We start from the raw sequence: 22,211 nt of genomic DNA on the forward strand, positions 1-22,211 counted from the left end.
TACATCCATTTTTCTGAAACAATAAGGATTCATAGCAATACAAAGGAAGATAAGACTATGATTTATAGAGAAGTTCTGCAATTATGAGACTCTAGTTGCTTAATTTTAGGTGTCTAAAACATATAAATGTATAAAGAAAAGTTGATCATTTAGATGGAGAATCCTGGAAATTTTTATAAGTTAATTTAAAACTTCTGCTATTCAAAGCCTGCTAGTTTAACATTTGGCTATATTTGCTTTTAGTATTTTTTCATACATTTTTTGGCTTGGCTCTAAGTATAGTCTTATTATAGACACAATTTTGTACAGCATAAGCATTTTCTATATTATTACATTATTTATGAACATAATTTAAAAGTAAGACACATCACAGCTTACTTAACTAGTGCCAGACTATAGAACATTATATATTAGGTGGTGATTTTGATAAATGACATTTGACTAAAGATAGGAATAATTATATTTTATTTTGGCATTATTTCCTTAACATTGCATCATAAAATAACAAATTTATGATTTAAAAGTATGAAGAGCTGAAAATTTGTGACAGAGTGCGCTGAATTACTTTTACTTCTCTAGCTAGCTTTGTTTCTTTCTTTGTTATTGTTGGGAACATTTAATATCATGAAGAGGTGAATTTGACTACTTTCTCATTTTTAATTATTAGCAAAGTCAAACATTTTTTGTGTCTATAAATAATTACATCTTCTGGAAGGGTGATTTTAATTTATTCTTGTCTTCCAGTTGGAATACATAGTAGAATCTGTTCTTCATTTTGAATGAACCAGCATTTATTTATGTTGATATTTTTAACTGAAAGACAACTATTATTAAACACATTTTACCCAGTCTGTCAAGCTGCTTTCCTGCCCGAAAGCCCTTTAGCCTTCTAGACTATACATAGAAACCATTCTGTGAGCCTCTCAGCTGTGGCCATGTTCAAATTTCACACCCAGGTGCATAGCCACAGACACAGGGTGATGATTCCTGATACTGCAATTAAAATGCTCTAGTGCATAATCCAATAAGTAGATATATTTGAGTACATTTACTGCATTGTGGTATTAATCCATGTAGTTTTTTGTTGTAATTTTACTACTTTTACAACACTCCAGGGGAACTTAGTGTTTTCAAGACTCACCTTTAGAACTGGGGACATGACTCAGTGGTAGAACACTTGCCTAACATGCACAAGACCCTGGGTTCCATCCTAACACTGCAGAAAGAAAGCAAAATTATAACAAGCCTCACCTTTATCAAAATGACTTCTAGATCTTTATATATTTTCATTCAAGCCAACAAATGTGCAAATTAAATATTTGTTGGTTTTAGAGATAGAGGGGAAAGAGCTTGGAGAATGAAGGCCATACATAGACATGGTAAGACACATGAAGACTCCACGAAGATCCAGCACAGGGTAAAGGAGCTCCAGAAATAAGGACTCATGCTGTCAAATATAAGTCCAAAGGACTAAAGAAGCACAGAAGAAACAACATAACCACATGATTTTCTTGCTCCTTTGTCTAAGAGGAATTTGTCATTTCCTCTGCTCTGAAAGAAGGAATTGGCCTCTCCCATGAGAGGTGGCTGACTGATATGACTGCTTGTGGCTATGTACTTGGGGGTACAGAGAATATGCTTAAAGGACTTATGCACGCACATACATATACATGTTTGTACACATACATGGTATTTTAGCCAGAACCTAATATCAAAACACATTTAAGCTGACATCTGATGATCACAGTTCAAAGCCAGCCCAGGTAGGGAAGTCTATGAGACTCACATCTCCAATTAACCAGAAAACGCTGGAGGTGAAGTTATAGCTCAAGTAGTAGAGCACTAGCCTTGAACAAAAAGCTCAGGGACATGCTCAGGCCCTGAGTTAAAGCCCCAGGACCAGCACACACACACACACACACACACACACACACACACACACACACACACACACACACACACACACACACACACACACACACACACACACACACACTTAAAAGCTGGGTACTGATGGCTCACACCTATAATCTTAGCTACTTAAGAGGCTGAGATATGAGGATCATGGTTTAAAGCCAGCCAAGACAGGAAAATACATGAGACCCTTATCTCTAGCTAACCAGAAAAATTCCATAAGTGGAGCTGAGGCTTAACTGGTGGAGTTGGAGCCATGAGAGAAAAAAGTAAGGGACAGTGCCTAGGCATTGCTGATATCTATCTATCTATCTATCTATCTATCTATCTATCTATCTATCTATCTATCTATCTATCTATCTGTCTGTCTGTCTATCTATCTATTATCTTTCTATCTATCATCTATGTATCTATCTGCCATCTGTCTGTCTATTCTTTTTACAACTATTGGATGTGGTAGGCAAAATATTCTCCTTCTTCAGATCCACACTTGAAACTTAATGACGTTTGATCAGCTAGTCAATTTAACAACTTGATAGTTGTTAAATTTGACTTTTTCATTTTTCATTTTGTTTTGTTTTGTTTTATTTCATCTTTTGAGAGAGGGTCTCACTTTGTACCCCAGGCTGAATTTGAACTCATTTGGTAGCCTAGGTCAGTCTTGAAGTTGTGATTTTCTGTCTCAGCCTTCCTAGTCCTGGGATTATGGGCATACATCACCACACCCTAATGAGATGTCTAATTTTTCCAGATAAACATGGTAAGATTTCTTTTTAGCAGTAATACAAATTCAATTCAACACAAACAATTTAAATAATTGATTTGACAAGGATTAGTGCTCACCACTTAGCAATACATCTATTTAGCTTGAATAAAAGTACTTACACTTTTTTTTTGTCGGTCATGAGGCCTGAACTCTGGGCTTGGGTGCTGTTCCTCAGCTCTTCAGCTCAAGGCTAGTCTCTACCACTTGAGCCACAGCACCACTTCTGGCTTTTTTCGGCTTATGTGGTACTGAGTAATCGAACCCAGGGCCTCATGCATGCAAGACAAGCCCTCTACCACTGAGTCACCTTCCCAGCCTCTCTAAAATGTTTTTTAACTGGGGGGAGGGGTCACTAAGCATGTACTCTTAAGTGAATGGGAAAAGAGGAGCTCAGCCCATACACAATAATTTTCCAAAGTAGCTATAGATAATTTTTTCTTTCTTTCTTCCTTCCTTCCTTCCTTCCTTCCTTCCTTCCTTCCTTCCTTCCTTCCTTCCTTCCTTCCTCCTTCCTTCCTTCCTCCCTCTGTCCCTCCCCCCCTCTATTTTCTATCTTTCTATTTTGGTCAACCATGGGGCTTGAACTCTGGGTCCAGGTGCTGTCCCTCAGCTCTTCAGCTCAAGGCAAGCGTTCTACCACTTGAGACACAGTGTCACTTCCCATTTTCTGGTGGTTAATTGGAGATAAGTGTCTCATGGACTTTCCTGCCCAGGCCGGCTTTGAACTGCGATCCTCAGATTTCAGTCTCCTGAGTAGCTAGGATTACTTGTGTGAGCCACCAGTGCCCAGCTCTTGTTTTTCTTTCTAAATCTTTGTAGCAGTGTTAAATTTTGTGGGCCAGTTTCTTCTCTGATACTGACTGACAGAATGAATCCAGGACCTCTCACTGTGTTCTAGAATTATTCTTTTTTTCAAAGTATACTTTTCTCTAAGAAGGATCAAACCTCATAAAAGTCTAAGTAATTTCATCTGAGTTCTATTTACAGCCAGTCTTCACAAACGTTGTTAGCTTGTTTTGGCTTTCTGTTAAGTCTTTTATCAAACCACCAGCTGGGTGTTGGCCAGATATGGAAAGCTTTCAACCTATCTCTAATCTGTTGGTATGAAATAACAGGAAGAACCACTTTCCAAAAATAATTTGAGGGAAACGTTTTAAATTGTGGAGCTCCCCAAAAAGATTCTTGTGGGTTCACATTGCAAACTCTGCCTTAGCTTCTCTTGTCCTGGCTCTTGTGGCCTCTTTCTTCCTATTGTGTGTGAATCAATAAGGGGTAAATAATTCACTTGTATGAAAACCCCTAATTGGGGTCCTGATACCACCTGGAAGCTTATTAGGCTAAGCTGTCTAGCTGAGTTGACATTGAGCACTTCTAGGATTGAAGTAGATTTCGATGAACTCTCAACAAAGCAGAACCTTGAAAACACTAAATAATGCAAAAGGAGGGAGCCATGGGGGAGGTCTTACACTATTGGTAAGTAGAGACTAGGTAGTAGAAGAGGCTAGAGGAATCTTGCAAGGATGCCTGTCATACATCGTGGGTAAAATTGGACAAGAAACCAGGAAGACCAAGACTTTAGACTCCAGAAAAATCTAAGGAGACAATTGATTCTAATGAATAAGCTAGGAAAAAACCTTAAGATGATGGGTAGGATTTAACTATTCCCTGGTTTCATGATAGTCCATGATCCTTCCATTGTAAATATCCTCACAACTACAAATTTTTCACACTAGTTTGACAGAGGTGCTCTGCTTGGGAGCAGGAAGCTGATTGGAATCAGGGAGGGCCCAGGGAAATGGCATTTTGAACTGAGGCCATATCTCCAATAAATGAGACAAAGCTCAGATGGAAGCATGAAAAAATTCTAAACCAGTGGCCCAAGGGTCAAGTTTCTCACAAGCTGGGACTGGCTCTCTAGTGTCTCAACATTTTATCTTGGTTTTTTTTTTTTCAGGGTACACATTCTGTAGCCATAATGCCCGTGTTTGTAGCTTTCATTGAACTCTCCCCTGTTTCACATTCTGCCCTCCTCTACTCAGCTCCACAGGGCTTGGGAGATCTCAAATCCTGACTTGGAATGAAATCCAAAGGAAAGATCTTGCCCCAAACATCAATATCTATGACTCTGGGACAAGCCCAGGCAATGCAACCTCCAGGGCCTTTTACTTAGGAAGTGAGAGAAGGCTTACAGAGAAACTAGAAATGGAAGAAAAATTCTTTACAGCCAGATAGGCAAGAGACTTTCTTAGAAAGGCAGGGGCCAGCCTGAGACATACTGCAGTACTTATGAATTTGCTTTTGGGCAATAACCTTACCTGAGTTTTGATTTTATGTGGAGATGGTCTCAGAATGGGTAAAATATGGGCATGGCTCAAGTGGCAGAGCACTTGCATATCATGCCAAGGTCCTGGACTCAATCCAGGTAATAGTAATATTGAAGGACTAAAGGATTCTCTAATCAGTGGTGTTGATAGTTGGATGCTGGTGGTAGAGTAGGCCCGATAAACACTGTGTTCTATTTTAAAAGAACAAAATACCTAAGTGAAATGGAACAAATAAGTAAAAATAAAGTGAAAGTGATTAGAAGCATGATTCAAGAGCTGCATTTTTAAAACACTAGCTTTTGGTCACAGACTTAGAGTGTGCTTGCATGCATGCGTAACTTCTGGTATTTTGTTGGAAATCTTTGTCATTCCTTGGTTTGCAGTGCTATTGATTCAATGTCTGATTTCATCTTCAAGTGTGATCCTTATGTGTATGTTTCTATATCCAAACATTTCTTTTCTTCTTTCCTTTCTTTTCTACAATACTAGGGTTTAAACTCAGGCAGCTGCTCTACTGATTAACCTATATTCCATTCCTTTTGATATAGTTACTTTTTTGAGATAGGGTCTTTCATTTTGCGTGGACCAGTCTTGACTGTGATCCTCCTACTTATGCTTTCTGCCATACCTGGGACAAGAGATATGCACCACAATGCCCAGCCTTTTCTGTTGAGATGGAGTCTTGCCTGAGCTAGCCTGGAACTGAGATCCTCCCCATCTCAGCTTCCCAAGTATCTAGGATTCCAGGCATGAGCCACTGCATCTGACTCAAATTTCTCCTTTTTTTATTGTGAAAATACCATACAGAGGGGTTACAATTACATGGGCAAGGTAATGAGTACGTTTCTTATCAAGCATTGTTGCCTCCTCTTTTGTTACCCCTTCCCATCCCTTCCCATCTCCCACCGCCCACCCCCCTGGCCAAAGTTGTAAGGTTCGTTTTTTGACATAACAACTTGTACATCTCATTGTTGCAATGGGTCCATCTGTATCCCTATTTAAACGATTTGTTTTTTCCCTTCCCCTCCACAAATTATACCAACATCAAATACAATGAAAGCAGGGGTTATACTGTGGGGGAGGGACATACAAAGCAACAAAGAAATAATCTTATAAATATGTTAGAAATAATCCCACTTTTGGGCATTTACCCAAATGATCACAAACAAGACCACACTAAAGCTACCAGCACAACTGTGTTTATTGCAGCATTATTTACCATAGCTAAGATATGGAACCAACCCAGATGCCCCTCAGTAGATGAATGGATCAAGAAAATGTGGTATATATACACAATGGAATTCTATGCCTCCATCAGAAAGAATGACATTGCCCCATTTGTTAGGAAATGGAAAGACTTGGAAAAATTATATTAAGTGAAGTAAGTCAGGCCCAAAGAAACATAGGTCCCATGGTTTCCCTTATTTGCAATAACTAGTACATGTCTGAGACAAGCAGAAAAGGTCAGATAAGTTGATGTTAAGTGAAATGAACCCCAAGATAAGGACTCAAATGGTTTTTTTTTTCAAATTTCTCCTTTTTATAAGGATATCAGTCAGGTTGGCTCAGGGTCTATCCTAATGATCTTATTTTAACATTATAATCTTTGTAAAAAATAAGGTGAAATTTTGGAGGTCCTGGGGATTGGAACTTCAGCATAAGAATTTGGGAGATGATACAATTCAATACTCAACACTGTACTTTTTAAGTTTACTTATCTGGTTGTTTCTCAGTTAATTTTCAGCTCCTCAGATATGAGAGCACGTTTTCTCTTCCTCCAGGTTCCAGACATTGATCTCAGGTCTTCTCAATTTATTCTGCCTTTGCCTTGGTAGTCCTAGGTAGAGGATGCCTTCTGGTTCCTTTCTTTGTAGGCCATTGAGTTTTCCTTCTCATTGCATCATTTGGCACTTTTCTACAACTTGGCTATATTCACTGTACTTCTGGCCTTTCCTGGAAGCTCCTTTTCCAAGGACTGACATCTGTTTCTTAATGATAGGAATGTGTTCTAAAATGTGTATTGTTAGACAATTTTGTCATTGTATTATGGAACTCAGGTACTGCATGCACAGAAATCCAATGCCCAAGACACAAGTGTCAGGGAGAAAGAAAGCAGCCTTTATTGAATGTACAAATAAGCCGAAAGAAGGCAGATGAATAAATGTCTCAACTACCACCTTTCAATTCTTTGGGGGAAGTGGAGAATATTTACACGAGGATCAGGTTAGGGGCCATGTGCCAAAAGCTTAAGCTAGACAATCTGATACCAACCAGAGGTGGGGAACTCCTTGGGAGGGCATTTCTTTAAAATCTTGAAGGCAGGAGATTTCCATTTCTTTCCTGTGTGTGTGTGTGTGTGTGTGTGTGTGTGTGTGTGTGTGTGTGTGTGTGTGTGTGTGTGTGTGTGTGTGTGTGTGTGTGTGTGTGTGTGTGTGTGTGTCTTTGAAATCAACTCAGAAAAACAGACAAGAACACAGGTGTGCAAAATAAAGGCCATAGCCTGAGAATAATAAAGGAAACAGGAATAAAACAAGATGCAGTACCACTGATGATAGCCTGGTACAGTTGTGACAACCTCGTGATGAACTGAAGTTAATTGTATGATGATTCAATCATTTCCTTGATGATGATCTGAGGATGAAGTATCGCACAGCTATACAGTTACCCTTTTGTGGATTACTAACAGTTTGCAGAATCACAAGCATCTTTAAGGAAGAATATAAAATTAGAGAGCTGCTGTACGACCTGATCTCACTCTCTGAAAAAGATGGCACAAATGGCTCTAGATAATGTAATATTAGGAGAGCATCACCACATATGTTCTGCTGTTGATATTATACCCTCTTCCCTGCCCTTGTGGTATCTCTTCTGTAAATCTTTGTTCTTGTCTAGAAGGCAAGTTATGATTTAGATATCAACTCCTTGACAACACACAGTCTAAGAACAATGGTGGTATGAATAATATTTGAATTATTGGGAAGAAAGGAAGAGGATATTTTTTTCTGGTTGTAAGGATGAACCTAGGGCCTCATATAAGCATATGGAAGAAAGTTCTCTACCATAGGAAGAGGGTTTGGTTTTGAGAGGAAGCCACCAATTTTAGACCAAATTGGGTAACATATTTAGGTATATCCTCCAAAATATGTCAGAAGAAATTTCTTCCATTAAGAATAATCCAATGCTGAAATAAGAATACAGGTTGAGCCATTGTAGCAATGAGATGTACAAGACACTATGTTGAAAACGAACTTTACAACTTTGGGAGTAGAGGTGGGAAGGGAGGATCTAGGGAGGAAAGGGATGATAGGAGGAAAACAAAGGAGGGGTAACAATGCTCGATAGGAAATGTACTCATTACTTTACTCATGTAACTATAACCCCTCTGTACAGTATCTTTACAATAAAAAATATATTAATATAAAATTAAAAAAGAAAAAATCTATCCTCTTCACACCAAATAAGGCATAAAGGCTATGAAATTAGGCACATAGTATATATTGTATCTCCTGATGGAGTTCTGCAATATGTTAATTTAAGTCTCTGATGAGGCCAGTTGAATAGAAATTGATTTTATTTTTTCTCTCAGGATTTTTGTGGGGTTTTTTAGTGCCTGTCATGGAGCTTGACCTGAGGGTCTGGCCCTGAGCTTTTTTACCCAAGGCTAGCACTGTACCACTTGAACCATAACTTCACTTCTAGCTCTTTGGTGGTTAAATGGAGATGATTCTCAAAGACTTGAGGCTGGCTTCCAAATATAATCCTTAGATCTCAGCCTGGTGAGTAGCTAGGATTACAGGTGTAAGTCACTGTCACCTGCTAGAATTTCTGTGCAGCAGACATATACCTATCAACTATTGCTTTTTACTACATTTTTGTTGTCTCCATCTGTTCACCCCTATCTCCGTCTATCCATTTCTTTCTTCATCTCTACCGTTGGATGCCTTTCACAGTAACTCATAACCATCACACCAGTTTGCCACTAATTATCTTTAGCATACATCTATCTCAAGCTTTGTTTTAACTTGTATTTTCTTGTCCTGAACAAGCACCAAAATCACATCCATTTTATTCACAATATTGACATCACTCAAATTTCTAATTTTACAGCATGGATACATTTGGGAAGATACATCATCTATATAATGATCATCTGGTCTCATTTAATTTAATTATAGACTGGCAGTCTCATCCATTTCCCTATAAATGATCTAATTTTGTACTTTTTGGGTGAATAAAATTCCATTGTGTGTATGCATGTATATACATATGTATAAACACATACACCACATTTTCTTTATCAATTCATTGGTTGATGGGTACCTAAGCCAGTTTCATAGCTTGGCTATTGTGAATAGTGTTGCCATAAACATGGGCATGCAGTATATCTATTGTATGATGACTTAAAATCCTTCAGGAATATGCCCAAGAATGAAAAATCCAGTTTTCTTAAACCAAAGTATGTTTATTCACACATATTTCATCTAATTGCCAAGAGAATTTGGGACAGAGAAATTAGAAGTTATAGAGCAGTATTAAAGATGAATTGTGTAGTTCTTATGCTTGAGAAAGACAAAGCTATAATTTCTTTGTTTCTGTTCTTTATTCCTCAGAGACTATGTTGCGATAAACTAAAAACAAATTTTGTCTGCCACAGTTCTGATACATAAAAAAATATATTCAACTTCTTTCAAACAACAAAAAAGCAAAAGACAAATGCTTGTATATGAAGCAAGAATCATTATGATTGCTGACATTTTAGAAAAATGCGATCATTTGCATTTAAAGTGTGATGAAGAAACAATTTTTATGGTTTTAGACATTCTGAAAGGCCTCAGAAGGCAATCTCATTCTAGTATCTCTTAGTGGCTGCATCTGAAGATAGGTTTCCATGGCAACATATGGAGGCTTGATAGTTGTTTTTTTCCTCTTCAAGAGCATAAATCACCCCTATGGCCTGAGGCTTCAGTAAAGGTCTCCTTTATTTTACAAGCTATTGCCATTTGTTTTTGTGTTTTATATTTTGATTGTCTCAGAGGAAACAGAGCAAAGGTTATCGTGCCCTCAAGAAAGCTTGGAGTTTTTTTTCATTTTGGGGGGACACACTATGAATAATAGAAGTCTAGATTTGTTTCTTAACATCAATATGTGTGGTCTGTGTTGTGTTTCAGTTTTCCTTCCAAATGGTGATAGACATGTTCCCAAGAAATCACTGACGTGAACTTAAGGAGGAGGAACTATTTGGCCAAGACTTATCCCTCTTCTCTGGGATTTTGAGATATAGCCCAGGTTTGCCTCAAACTCAAGATTCTCTTTCCTCTGCCTCCTGAGTGCTAGGTTCATAGGTTTGCACTGAAAGACCCTCTTAATGAATAGTGGAGAATGCTGATTGGACCAAAGGTATTCACATCCCTGATGATAGCATCCCAGGGCTTTGGACATTAGAAAGCTCTAGGTGACTTTTTATCAAGATATTCCTTCCACGAAAGTTAATGAAAAAAATTCTGATTTTAATTAAAATCCTGTCTACTTCCAGAATTTATGTGTAACAGCCTAAACCTTTATATGTTACAGGAGGCAATGTGGCTAATAAAAAACACTTAGGAAACAGAAACACAGCCAGGTTTCAGAACACTATTAGCTTTGTAACTCAGAAGACAACCTTGAATTTGTGAGCCACCATTTCCAAATATATGAAATGGTAATAATGATGGCTGCCTCATGAATGTATGGGGGTGTTACAAGCTGTGCACTGTTGTAGAAATGTCAGGTAGTTATTATTATGGGGTGGCTATCTTCCTTTTTCCCTTTCTAAAGGCAAAGGGTATCTATTACCATACCCAATGTGCCTAGAAGAAATCAGTTTCAGTATGTCTAAAGATTTTTATTACTATCCTCTATCAGAACTACTTATGCTTACATAGGTACTACTGTCGTCATTTATTTGTTCACTGAAAACAGTGTCATCTTTGTTGAGGGGTATTCAAAAATGATTTAAGTGTCACTGTGTCCTAGCACAGAGAAGAGGAAGAATAGATATTTATATTCTTATCATTTAGGAAATAAGTTTCTGAGCTGCAAGGACACCCAGAGAATGCAGTGAGTGAGGACTGCAATCCAGCAATACCCTGACAACCAAACCTTTTAAGTATTTGCCTGACAGTAAACATGTGTTTTTTTTGGTAATTCATATAAAGGCATGAATATGCTAGTAGAGGGTCTGATACTTGGATCGTGCATGGTATTAAAATGATTTCCAGCATTTCGCTTTTTTTTCTTTTATATTCTTGTACAGGAATTTCTTTGAACTCGAAGTCTTACTTCTACTACTTGAGCCATGATCCTCAGCCCTTTTAGCTTTAGTTTATTTCTCAAGATTTCACACATTCCGTCCCCATCCCCCCCGTTTCAGATCATGACCTTCCTATCTCCACTTCCCAAGTAAGTACCTGGGGACCTGGGATTACAGACACACACACACACACACACACACACACACACACACACACACACACACACGCACACACACACACACACACACACACACACACACACACACAGAGCGTTTCAAAGTTAACCAGTGAAATTGTTAATTTTACAGTGATAGTGTGCTGGTTATCTGATGTCAAATTACCTGGATTTCAATACTGCTCCTGCCTAGCTATGTAACTTTGGACATATTATTTGTCCTTTCTGTGCTGTGATTTATACATCTTCTCATACCATAGAGATGGTAGGAAAATAAACAAGTTCTGATATATAAAACAGAAGAGAATCTGGCACACAGTCAGTGCCCCAAGTGTTAGCTGTCTCAAATGTGGTTTAACCTGCTCAGGGATTTTTCTATTTCTGTGCTGAGAAGTTCTACAAGTAACATCTGGAGTTTACCTACAAATACCACTTTTCTTTCATGAATGTAATTTCCAGTTGAGGTTGTTTTTCTTCTAACTCGAGACCCTTTTGGGGGTGTATTTGTGTTAAATAACTAAAAAAAACCACTCTGCTTGGAAACATCAAAGAATTCCAGTTCTTTGATCAGAAGGTCACTTGGCTGTTAGAATTTCTCCATCAAATCAATGCTTTGTCAGAAGCAACCAAGGTGATGAGGGCTATTTGTATGTTCTAAGTTTTTTGTTGGTTCTGAGGGAAAGTTTATGTGTCTTTCACCAGGGTTACATGATTAGTGGTGCTTTGAGGTACTGTGAATTAGTTCATTGTCAATTTTGGTTATAGTGAGTCCCCCAATCCATTTTTAATTTTAAAGTGAGAAAAAATCCTTATGTCCTAATCAAGTCCCCTCCTCTCTAACTACTGTGTGGTTTCAATGCTCCTATAGTGTCTAACTCTGATGGTTTCATATGTTGAAGCAGAAAATGCTAATAATGCCATTGATTTCAAGGTCTTTAAAATAATTTGGAGATTTAGTCCTAATTTATATAATTATCACTTCAATGAAACTTTTTCCAAATAAACTACTCAGGAAGAGAGGTGGAATATTTTGCTGCTTGTTTGTCTTTTGAAACAAGGCCTCATTATTGTTGTTCTGGCTGGCCTGAAACTCATGATCTTCCTACCTTCACCTCCTGATATTTGCATAATTTAATGGCAGAAGTTATTAGTTTACTACTTTTGTGTGTATTGTGCTATGATCTTTTATCCAAGGGCTTGTCAGGAACAGGTAGTGATTGCTTTTGAAAATTCCAGATAACTATTTGTTTGTGAAATATTAATTGGTTTTAGAAATTAAATTTAAGTTTCATTAGCATTTTATACCAGTACTAAGGACTATTGTTTGCTCTTAAATTGTTTGTGAAAATCAAATATCTATTTAAGAAAAAACCCTGATATTTAAAGTACCTATAATTAGATACATAGCAGACTATTTTAAAACATTTTGCAAGGGTCCATGTATAGAATTATTGTATCTTTAGTTTCTTTATGGTCCAAAGGTGGCAACCAAAGCTCAGGTTTTTAGTTAATTGCTGCCTCTGTCACTTTACTGTTTTTCCAATGTATACCATGTCCCTGGCTGTCTCTAAAGTGCCTTTTCTTCTTTTTTATACATGGGGATAAAAATATAGATTTTTTCCATCTTGTGGTGATGATCAAGCAAGTTTGTATGTAAAAAAATTCACACAGACCCAGTGCTTTTGTGGTGGAGGTTGTAGTTATCATGAATATTTCCATTTAAAACTGCTATTGTATTATTCTTGAGAACTACTGCATATTTAAATATGCCAATTACTTTGCCTTGTATTTTTAGGACAAATGTTTGTGCTACTTTATGGATTATTTTTTTACAGTAGTATTTTCTGTACTTGAAAATTCCCAGTCTTCTCAGAGAGTGTATCATCATCTTTCACTCTTTTGTTTCTATGGCAAATGTGTTTTCAAAAAAAAAACGAAATAAGCAACATAGAAAGACACTCTTCTCATTTATAAGATTATTTCTTTGTTGCTTTGTATGTCCCTCCCCCGCAGTATAACCCCCGCTTTCACTATATTTGATGTTGGTATAATTTGTGGAGGAGATGGGGAAAAACAAGTCGTTTAAGGATACAGGTGGACCCGTTGCAACTATAAGAAGTACAAGTTGTCATGTCGAAAACGAACTTTACAACTTTGGTGCGGGGCGGGGTGGGGGGGGGCGGGGCGGGAGGATTGAGTGGGGGGGGGAGGCTGGGAAGGGATGTGAAGGGTAAACAAAGGAGGAGACTGCAATGCTTGATAAGAAATGTACTCATTATCTTGCCCATGTAATTGTAACCCCTCTGTACAGTATGTTCACAAAAAATAAAATTAAAAATTAAAAAAAAGAAAGACACTCTTCAACAATGTCCCTTCTGTAAGCTATGAGGCTCTGGAGAGTTGTTTGCTTATTCTTTTTGTTTGTTTGTTTTATTTTGTTGGTCATGGGGCTTGAACTCAGAGCCTGGGCACTATCCCTGAGCTGTTTTACTCAAGGCTAAAGCTCTACCACTTTGAGGCATAGCTTTACTTCTAGTATTTAGATGGTTAATGAGACATAAGAGTGTCACAGGCTTCCCTACCCAGGCTGGCTTCAAACCATGATTCACATATCAGCCTCCTGAGTAGCTAGGATTACAGGCATGAGCCACCAGCACTCAGCTAGTTTGCTTATTCTTTGAACAGTTAAATCCTTGATCCCCATCCCTGAGAGATTTCCTTGACAGCCAGCTTCCTGGCTATCTTAATCACCTCCTGACCACACTCCAATTTCTTAGATAACCTAACTTTCTTCTTCCAAAAAGGGAGTGAATCTCCTAAGCCACTGATATTATTTTTTCAAATCAAGTTTTGTTCACTGATGCTCAACAAGCATTTTATTACCCCCTCCTTCCCCAAGAGAATACTAGTGAGATAAATTGCAAGGAATTTTCAACAACATACTCTAGTGTCTCCCCCATTTAAAGACTTTTTTTGCAATTTTCTGTTTATAATGTTTTAAGGTACACAGCAGAGAGAACTCTCTTCCATGGTTTGATAAGCACCTGGTTTGTTTTAATAACTATTTAGCTTTCCCATCAGATACTAATGGGTAACTGCATTCACTAACTGACAGTAGCTTTTGTAGAATCTAATATACTAATGTCAATGAATGATGGTTGGTTTCCTTCTGTATCCTTTTGTTTAAACCTCACCCTGCTCCTGGGGTTTATCTAAACTTACTGATAACAGCTGTTACCATGGTTGCATGTTATTTCATTTGTTGAACTGATGTTAGATAAAAAAAATGTCATTGAATTGTCTGCAATCCTGCATTTAAACAGAAAAGTCTCCCCTACCCCCACAATTATGAGGATCTAATTAGGAAACAGAGGTTTAAAAATCCATGCCTTGTATTCTGAAGTCTGGACTGTGCAATTCTTGTATGCCAGTGTGGCCTTTGGGATCATTACTTTGGCCACCAACTGGAAACTTTGGCTCTGCTCCCTGGGGACAGGGATGAGCAGATGCATTCATTCAAATAATGAAATGTCAAATCTGCCTCTCTGAAAAATGGATTTCTTCTCTGCAGATCACCACCAGATGGTGACTGAAGGCTTGGCTCATATTTTATGTTCTACAGATTCTTATCAATTCACAAGATTTAAGTGTCCTTTCCTATCACCAATAAAGAGAAAATATCCTTGGAAATGTAATTTCTCTCTGTAGCAAGCGTTGGGAGAGGCAATCCGTGTCAAGGATGGCTCCAAGAAAGGGTCAAGTGTCATGTTGTAAACACAAAAGCTAGGTTGGAGCTGGTTTTGCCACCTCCTCAGTATGTGACCTTGGATATTTAGTTAGCCTTTAGTTTCAACAGCCATCCATTGAGAGTATCAATCATACCTGTCTCAATGAAAGAGTTCACTGAAATAGTATGCTATCATATTTTTTAACAGTCATCCCTAGCTAGATCATGGTTCACGTTTTTGTGGCTCCACTGTATCACGGGTTTTTATTTTCCTTTTCTTTTGTTTTCTTGTTCTTTTTTTTTTTTTTAACCAAACAGGTATATAGGGATCCCTCACCTATCATGGCAGTTACGTTCCAGAGACCCCACCATAGGTGAAAATCTGCGAAGCAACCATAAAGTAACCTTGATATAGCAAGGGACCACTGTTTATCGCTGCTACTTCGAGGATTTTCACCTATTGTGGGGGCTCTGGATCATAATTCCTGCGATAAGTGAGGGATCACAGTGTTATTTGCTGTACTGGGGAAGGATCCTTGGGCATACACATACTAGGTAAGAGCTCTATCTCTGAGCTGTAAGCTTCAGCCTAAATTTATGTAGCCAGTAATAAGGGAGATAGGAATGTTAGCTATTTTTATAGGAGCATATACATATATCTTTTTACTTCAGAAAGACATCATGGAAGCTGTTTTTCCTAACAGCTTGAACTCAGGGCCTTGAACTCTCTTGGCTTGCTTATCCGGCTTGAGGCTCTATCACTTGAGCCACACCTCTCCACTTTTTGCTGATTATTTTGGAGCTTGTCATGGAGTTTCTTGCCTGCTGGGTTCAAACCTCAATCTTCTGGATCTAAGCCTCCTGAGTAGCTAAGAGGTATAAATGTAAGCTACCAGTGCCCAGCATAAGGAGCCAATTTTGATGTCCTTGGTTTTGAACTTGTTTGTCAGCTTCCAAATGTCCAATCTCAAAAGTAAATCCTAGGTCTTCATATATGCCCAGAAGGCTTCCTCCCCCAGAATTACCATGAGAATGTAATTTAGTTGTCAAGGCAGACATTTTGATGTAGTGACTAAAATTGTTTTTAGACCTTGAAGCATTTACCAAAAATGAAATCCCTTTTGTTCAACTTTCTGGAAATTTCTGTTCATTGCACTCTGGGCCTCTCCTGAGAAACCCCATCTAGCTGTCAGTTAAGTGGCCCAGCAGTCCATGTGTGAGCCAATGAGAACTTTTCCCACTGGATGCTATTGTAAGGAACTTGTATTGATCCCTGAAGCACGTTTGATATGATTCTGATGCCCCTCCCTCCCTCTCTCTCTCTCTCTCTCTCTCTCTCTCTCTCTCTCTCTCTCTCTCTCTCTCTCTCTCTCTCTTTCTCTTTCTTTCTTTCATTCTTCCTTTGTTTCTTTCTTCCTTCCTTCCTTTCTTTCCTGGTGCTGGTCCTGGGCTTGAACTCAGGGCCGGAAAACTGTCCCTGAGCTTTTTTGCTAAAGGCTAGTGCTCTACTACTTGAACCACAGCTCTATTTCCAGCCTTTGAGTGATGAATTAGAGATAGAGTCTCATAGACTTTTCTGCCTGAGATGGATTTGAACCATGATCTATAGATATCAAGCACCTGGCTTGATTCTAATGTCTTAATGCTCTTCCCCATAGGAATGGCAGCAGCCAAACTTCTACATGACTCTGGCTTGAACGTGGTGGTTCTGGAAGCCCGCGACCGAGTGGGAGGCAGAACTTACACTGTTAGGGTAAGACACAAAGGATGGAGAGGAGAAAGTGGAACTGAAGCTGGCTTCTGTTTTTAATGTTTTATTTTCCCCCAAAGTCTTTAATTCCATGAAATTATTTCTGATTGGCTAGAAATTGAATGAAAATCTCCAATTTAAAATTAAATCTTCAATCTAAAAAGTAAAAGTCTTGAGCAACTCACAACTGTAATAAAATGAGGACCAGGAAACTAGGGTATATGTTGTCAGGGAGGTAGGGGGGAGGTCAAGGGGAAGAGGAAGACAAGTGGAGAGGGGAAGTGTGGATGAATGTATTCATGCAGAAATAGACCCAGGTAACTTTAGAGGATGGGTGGGTTTGGGAGAGATGGGGGAGAACAAAGGGATGGGTAACATTAAGTAAGTTGCATTTTACTCATAAGCTGACATGTTGAATTAAAACCTCTTTGTACAACTATTTCAAGAGAATGTAAAATAAGCAGAAAAAATTCTCTCTCTGTGGTTGTTATTTTTTAATTTTTTGGTGCTAGTGATGGAAGTCACTAAACAGATCTTTCTTTTGTTCGTTCCCATGTTTTGGTCTTCTTACTTCATAATATTTGGCACTGGAGAGTTAGAACAAAGAGGGTTGGAAATGTGGATAATGTTGTGTGCATGTGCATGGGTACATATGTATGAACTAGGAAGAAAAATATCACAATTCCTTGTACTTTCTACTTCTATTTTTTAATCATTTTAGCCAGAAAATTTAATCTTTTGTGGGGGATATGTGTCTTGGTTTTGTTTTAAGTTTATATTATTTTAAATCAGTCAGAATACATTTATGGAGTACAATGTGTTTTGGATACAAGGTGGGATGATTAAATCAAGCTTATCTATCACCTCATTTAACATGTTTTGAGGCAATACACCCACAATTTACTTAGCTCTTTTGAAATTTATGGCACATTATTACAGAGCAGGTTACCTGTTGTATAATAAATCTCAAAAGTTATTGGTCCTGTCTAACTGAAACTTTGTATACCTTGACCAATAACTGTCCATTCCCTCAGTGCCTACGCCCCTCATCATTCTACTCTACTTTTATGAGCTCAACTTTTGTTTTATATTCCACAAGCAAGTGAGATCATGTGGTATTTATCCTTTTGCCCCTGATTTACTTTGCTTACTATTATGAGCTTTCAGGTTCATCCATGTTGCTCCAAATGACAGTTTCCTTCTTTTTGAAGGCTGAATAGTATTTCATTAGGTGTATATAGTACATTTGCTCTATCGTGTTCCTTTTTCAGGAGGTGAGTGTGAATCTAGACAGTAAACAAGTAAATAGACACATTAGACCCTGACTAAGAGGTAATTTGGTTCTGGTGGGACATGGTCAGAGATATGGACCCTTTCTATTAATTTCTAATTCAAAAAGTTGCCCTTTCATCTTTAGAAATGATGTGGATTCAAAATCATATTAAATAGAGAAGTCATTTCAAAGGTTCAAATCATGACCAAATAGTCTCTGGTGCTATTTTTCAAATGTATGAATTAGCAAATGACTTTTTTTCCCTTTCTTATTTTTTGTCTAGTGAGCCTTCATACATTGTAAGGAGACATTTTAGCTGCACCTCAAATGTACCAATAACTTGTGCAATATCAATTTGCTTATGTAAGGAGTGTTTTCACAAACATGTGTTCTAATTTTTTCCTATGGGAAAACAGAACCAAAAGGTTAAATATGTGGACCTTGGAGGATCTTACGTTGGGCCAACCCAGAATCGTATCTTAAGACTGGCCAAAGATCTAGGATTGGAGACCTACAAAGTGAATGAAGTTGAACGCCTGATTCACCACGTAAAGGTAAGCTTAAAACAGACACTGCAGGATTTCAATCACTCTGAGAATTTATTCATTATCATCAGAGGGGAATTAGGTGACATTTCTGATATGTTTCCTATTTTTGAGGCACTGGGATTTGAACTCAGGATCTTGTGTTTGCTAGGCAAGTACTCTATCACATGAGCAACAATTCCAGCCCTGAGGTGGCACTTCTGAACTTAGTTTGGCAGGTTAATGATAAAATAACATCATCCATTTGGTAAAATATTTAACAATTTCAGTAAAGAAAAACGTTTGTGATTTCTTTATCAAATATCCCTACTTAAGAGGCTGGGAAGGTGGCTCAGTGGTAGAGTCCTTGCCTTGCATGCATGAGGCCCTGGGTTCTATTCCTCAGCACCACATGAACAGAAAAAGCTGGAAGTGGCGCTGTGGCTCAAGAGGTAGAGCGCTAGCCTTGAGCTGAAGAGCTGAGGGACAGCACCCAGACCCACAGTTCAAGCCCCATCACTGACAAATATCTATCTATCTATCTATCTATCTATCTATCTATCTATCTATCTATCTATCTATCTATCTAGATAGATAGATAGATAGATAGATAGATAGATAGATAGATAGATATAGATATATACTTAAATACCATTGACATTTTAATGTTTTTTAAAAATCTGTGTATAGGTTAACAAGAATTACCCTATACTTTATATTATAAAGATTATTTTTGATCCAATTCATAGAATTGAAAAATTTTATCATTGTGTCCCATATATCACTCAACATTATTTAGTCATCTTTAGACATTAACATAAATGTGGTTGGGTTCCAAATCCCATCTTTTTCAAAGAACAGTCCATTGTTCTCACCATGATTTCTATGAATGGACAGATCTCTCATTCATGGTCACATGTTGTCTCCATGATTCCCTAAGCTCATTTGTATTTCAAGGCTTATGACTCGTTTCTTCCCTTTTCTGTATACCAACCTGAGTTCAAACTTCATTTTGATTTTCCTCAAACTACCCAGTATTTATGTGTAGTAGACATGACTGAAGCTGTGTATAATGGATGACTTTTAAACTGGGAATACTATCAGTTCAGAATGATCAGATATCTTATTGACCCCATAGACCCCATAGACCCCATAGCACTCTGAGGATTGCTCACTAGTAACATTGTCTCCATAGTCCAGTCTCCCATCATGTTGCTGATTGTCAAATGCTCTTCACTTCTCTTACCTCTCCCTATTCTGTTTTTCCTGGATTCTCACTTTGGTCCAAAACATCACAGATGATCTCTGAAAAACAGAGGGTGACCTATTCTCAGTCCCACCTTGGAAATCCACAGAAGAACTAGCAGGGTTTTGTTCTCTTTGAGACAAAGTCTCACTCTAAGCTAGGCTGCCCTGGAATTTACTATGTGGCTCAAGCTGGCTTTAAACTTGTGATTTTCCTGCCTCAGCCTCCTATGTATTGGGATAACAGGTGTGTACTACCATGCCAAGCTCTAACAGAGATTTTGAGTTTTTATCTTTCTTCTCTTCTCCTCACTTACCCATTTAGATGAGAGACATACTCCTGACAGGTAGAAATTATTCCTTAGAGAACAGGAGAGGGACTGGGAGTATAGCTCAGTGATAGAGTAAGTGTTTTGCATAGGTGAGGTCCAGGGTACAGGTCTCAGTACCACCAAACAACAAACCAGAACAACAAAAAAGAAGAAACTCACAACAGTCTCTTGGGTAACATAAATAACTTTACCATATTTCTATTTGTGAGTGATACTATCGCAAAGGACAAATAATAAGCTATATAAATCATTTACTATAACAAGAAGTAAGCAATTGATAATTTGTCATGAAGGAAAAAGATTTCCTTCAGTAATACATATGTGCTTTAATTGTCCTTCAGATTTTGTTTTATAAGCCTTTTTTATTAGTAACATTTTTATTCTCAAGGTGATGTACAGAGAGGTTATAGTTACATAAGTAAGGTAATAAGTACATTTCTTGTCAAACGTGTTACCCCTTCCCTCATTTTTCTACTTTCCCTCCCCCAATCCTCCAAAAGTTTTAGAGATCATTTCTGACATATTGTCTTATATATATTGCTATTGCATTGGTTCCCCCTTGTCCTTTGTCTAACCATTCTGTTGTTCCCTTTCCCTTCTCTAATTGAAATAAACATATATGCAATACCAGGGTACCCAAATCAACTACAGTGGTGACAACAGAGGATATAACATAGGGGGAAGAACATACAAAAGAAACAAAAAATCACACAGTACACTAAAAGCAATAACAACAAAGAGAAATATTTTGTGTCCATGCCTTGGAGTTCATTCAATTTAGCATAATCTTGTAAGCCTTTTTTGTTTTTTGTTGTTGTTTTTTTGCTTCCAAAAGATATATTAATTAGTGGATGCCAATGGCTTACATCTGTAATCCTAGTTACTCAGGAGGCTGAGATCTGAGGATTGCAATTCAAGGGCAACTGGGGCAGCAAAGTCTGTGAGATCCTTATCTCCAGTTAACCACCCAAAACCAGAAGTGGTACTGTGGTTCAAATGGTAAAGTGTTAGCTTTGCGTGCAAAAGGGTGTGGGGGGAGGCTGGGAAGGGATGTGAAGGGTAAACAAAGGAGGAGGCTGCAATGCTTGATAAGAAATGTACGCATTATCCTGCCCATGTAATTGTAACCCCTCTGTACAATGTGTTCACAAAAAAAAAAAAAAAGGTAAGGCACAGAACCCAAGCCCTGAGTTCAAACCTCAGGACTGGCATAAAAAAGTGATAGATGAATTACAGATGAAAATATAACAAGATGATAGCATTATTTGTTGAATAAAAACCAGCAGTTCTGGGTAAATAAACATTGGGTTCTTTGCTGTTTTAAATGTAAATCACATTGTACCCATATGACTTGCAGAAAACTAAATTCTCAAAGTACCCAGATCTTATATTTCTCTAGAGATGACTAGAGTTCTTCCCTGTTCGCAGAGTATGTGCATTGATTCTTGTCAAGTTGAGAGCCATGTTGTCTAAGAGGCTTGGCTTTATCCTCGTGATCTTACTGTTGCCAGGAAGTCCTTGTTTAAGAGAGATGTCAGCTTATCAATTGTGGAAGCTATGTTGTACTTAAATGATTTTTCACAGTGGTGGTTTTCTTTATTTTCAATGATCAATGTGTAGCTAAGAAAATATAAGCAGTAGCACTAACTTATTAAAGGGTAAATGTGTAAGGGTGCTCTTTATAAATTTTAGAATAGATGTTATTGCTTTTTAATTATTAAAAAAGTAAAGAATGATTGTAAAATACAATTTGAAAATATGAGGAAAAGAAAATACTTTTTAAGACTCTCAAATCTCCTATCTTAAGAAAATCATCCTAAAATATCCTTCTGGTTTCTAGATTTTCATAATCCAGTGTTGCTCTCATCTGACCTCTGCTGGAGGAAATGGG

The 22,211-nt window shown here is 37.9% G+C and overlaps 1 protein-coding gene across 1 annotated transcript in view; it reads left to right on the forward strand.

Moving 5' to 3' along the window:
* Maob (monoamine oxidase B) overlaps positions 1 to 22,211 on the forward strand; it is a 108,339-nt gene that overhangs the window by 17,772 nt on the left and 68,356 nt on the right. Inside the window, exons 2-3 of the mRNA XM_070040591.1 lie at positions 16,855 to 16,949; positions 18,636 to 18,773. Coding sequence (XP_069896692.1) covers positions 16,855 to 16,949; positions 18,636 to 18,773 — 233 coding nt within the window. The remainder of the gene's footprint in view (positions 1 to 16,854; positions 16,950 to 18,635; positions 18,774 to 22,211) is intronic.

The sequence above is a fragment of the Dipodomys merriami genome, unplaced genomic scaffold (assembly GCF_024711535.1).
Source record: "Dipodomys merriami isolate MVZ:Mamm:240054 unplaced genomic scaffold, mDipMer1.0.p SCAF_3, whole genome shotgun sequence".
NCBI lineage: Eukaryota > Metazoa > Chordata > Mammalia > Rodentia > Heteromyidae > Dipodomys > Dipodomys merriami.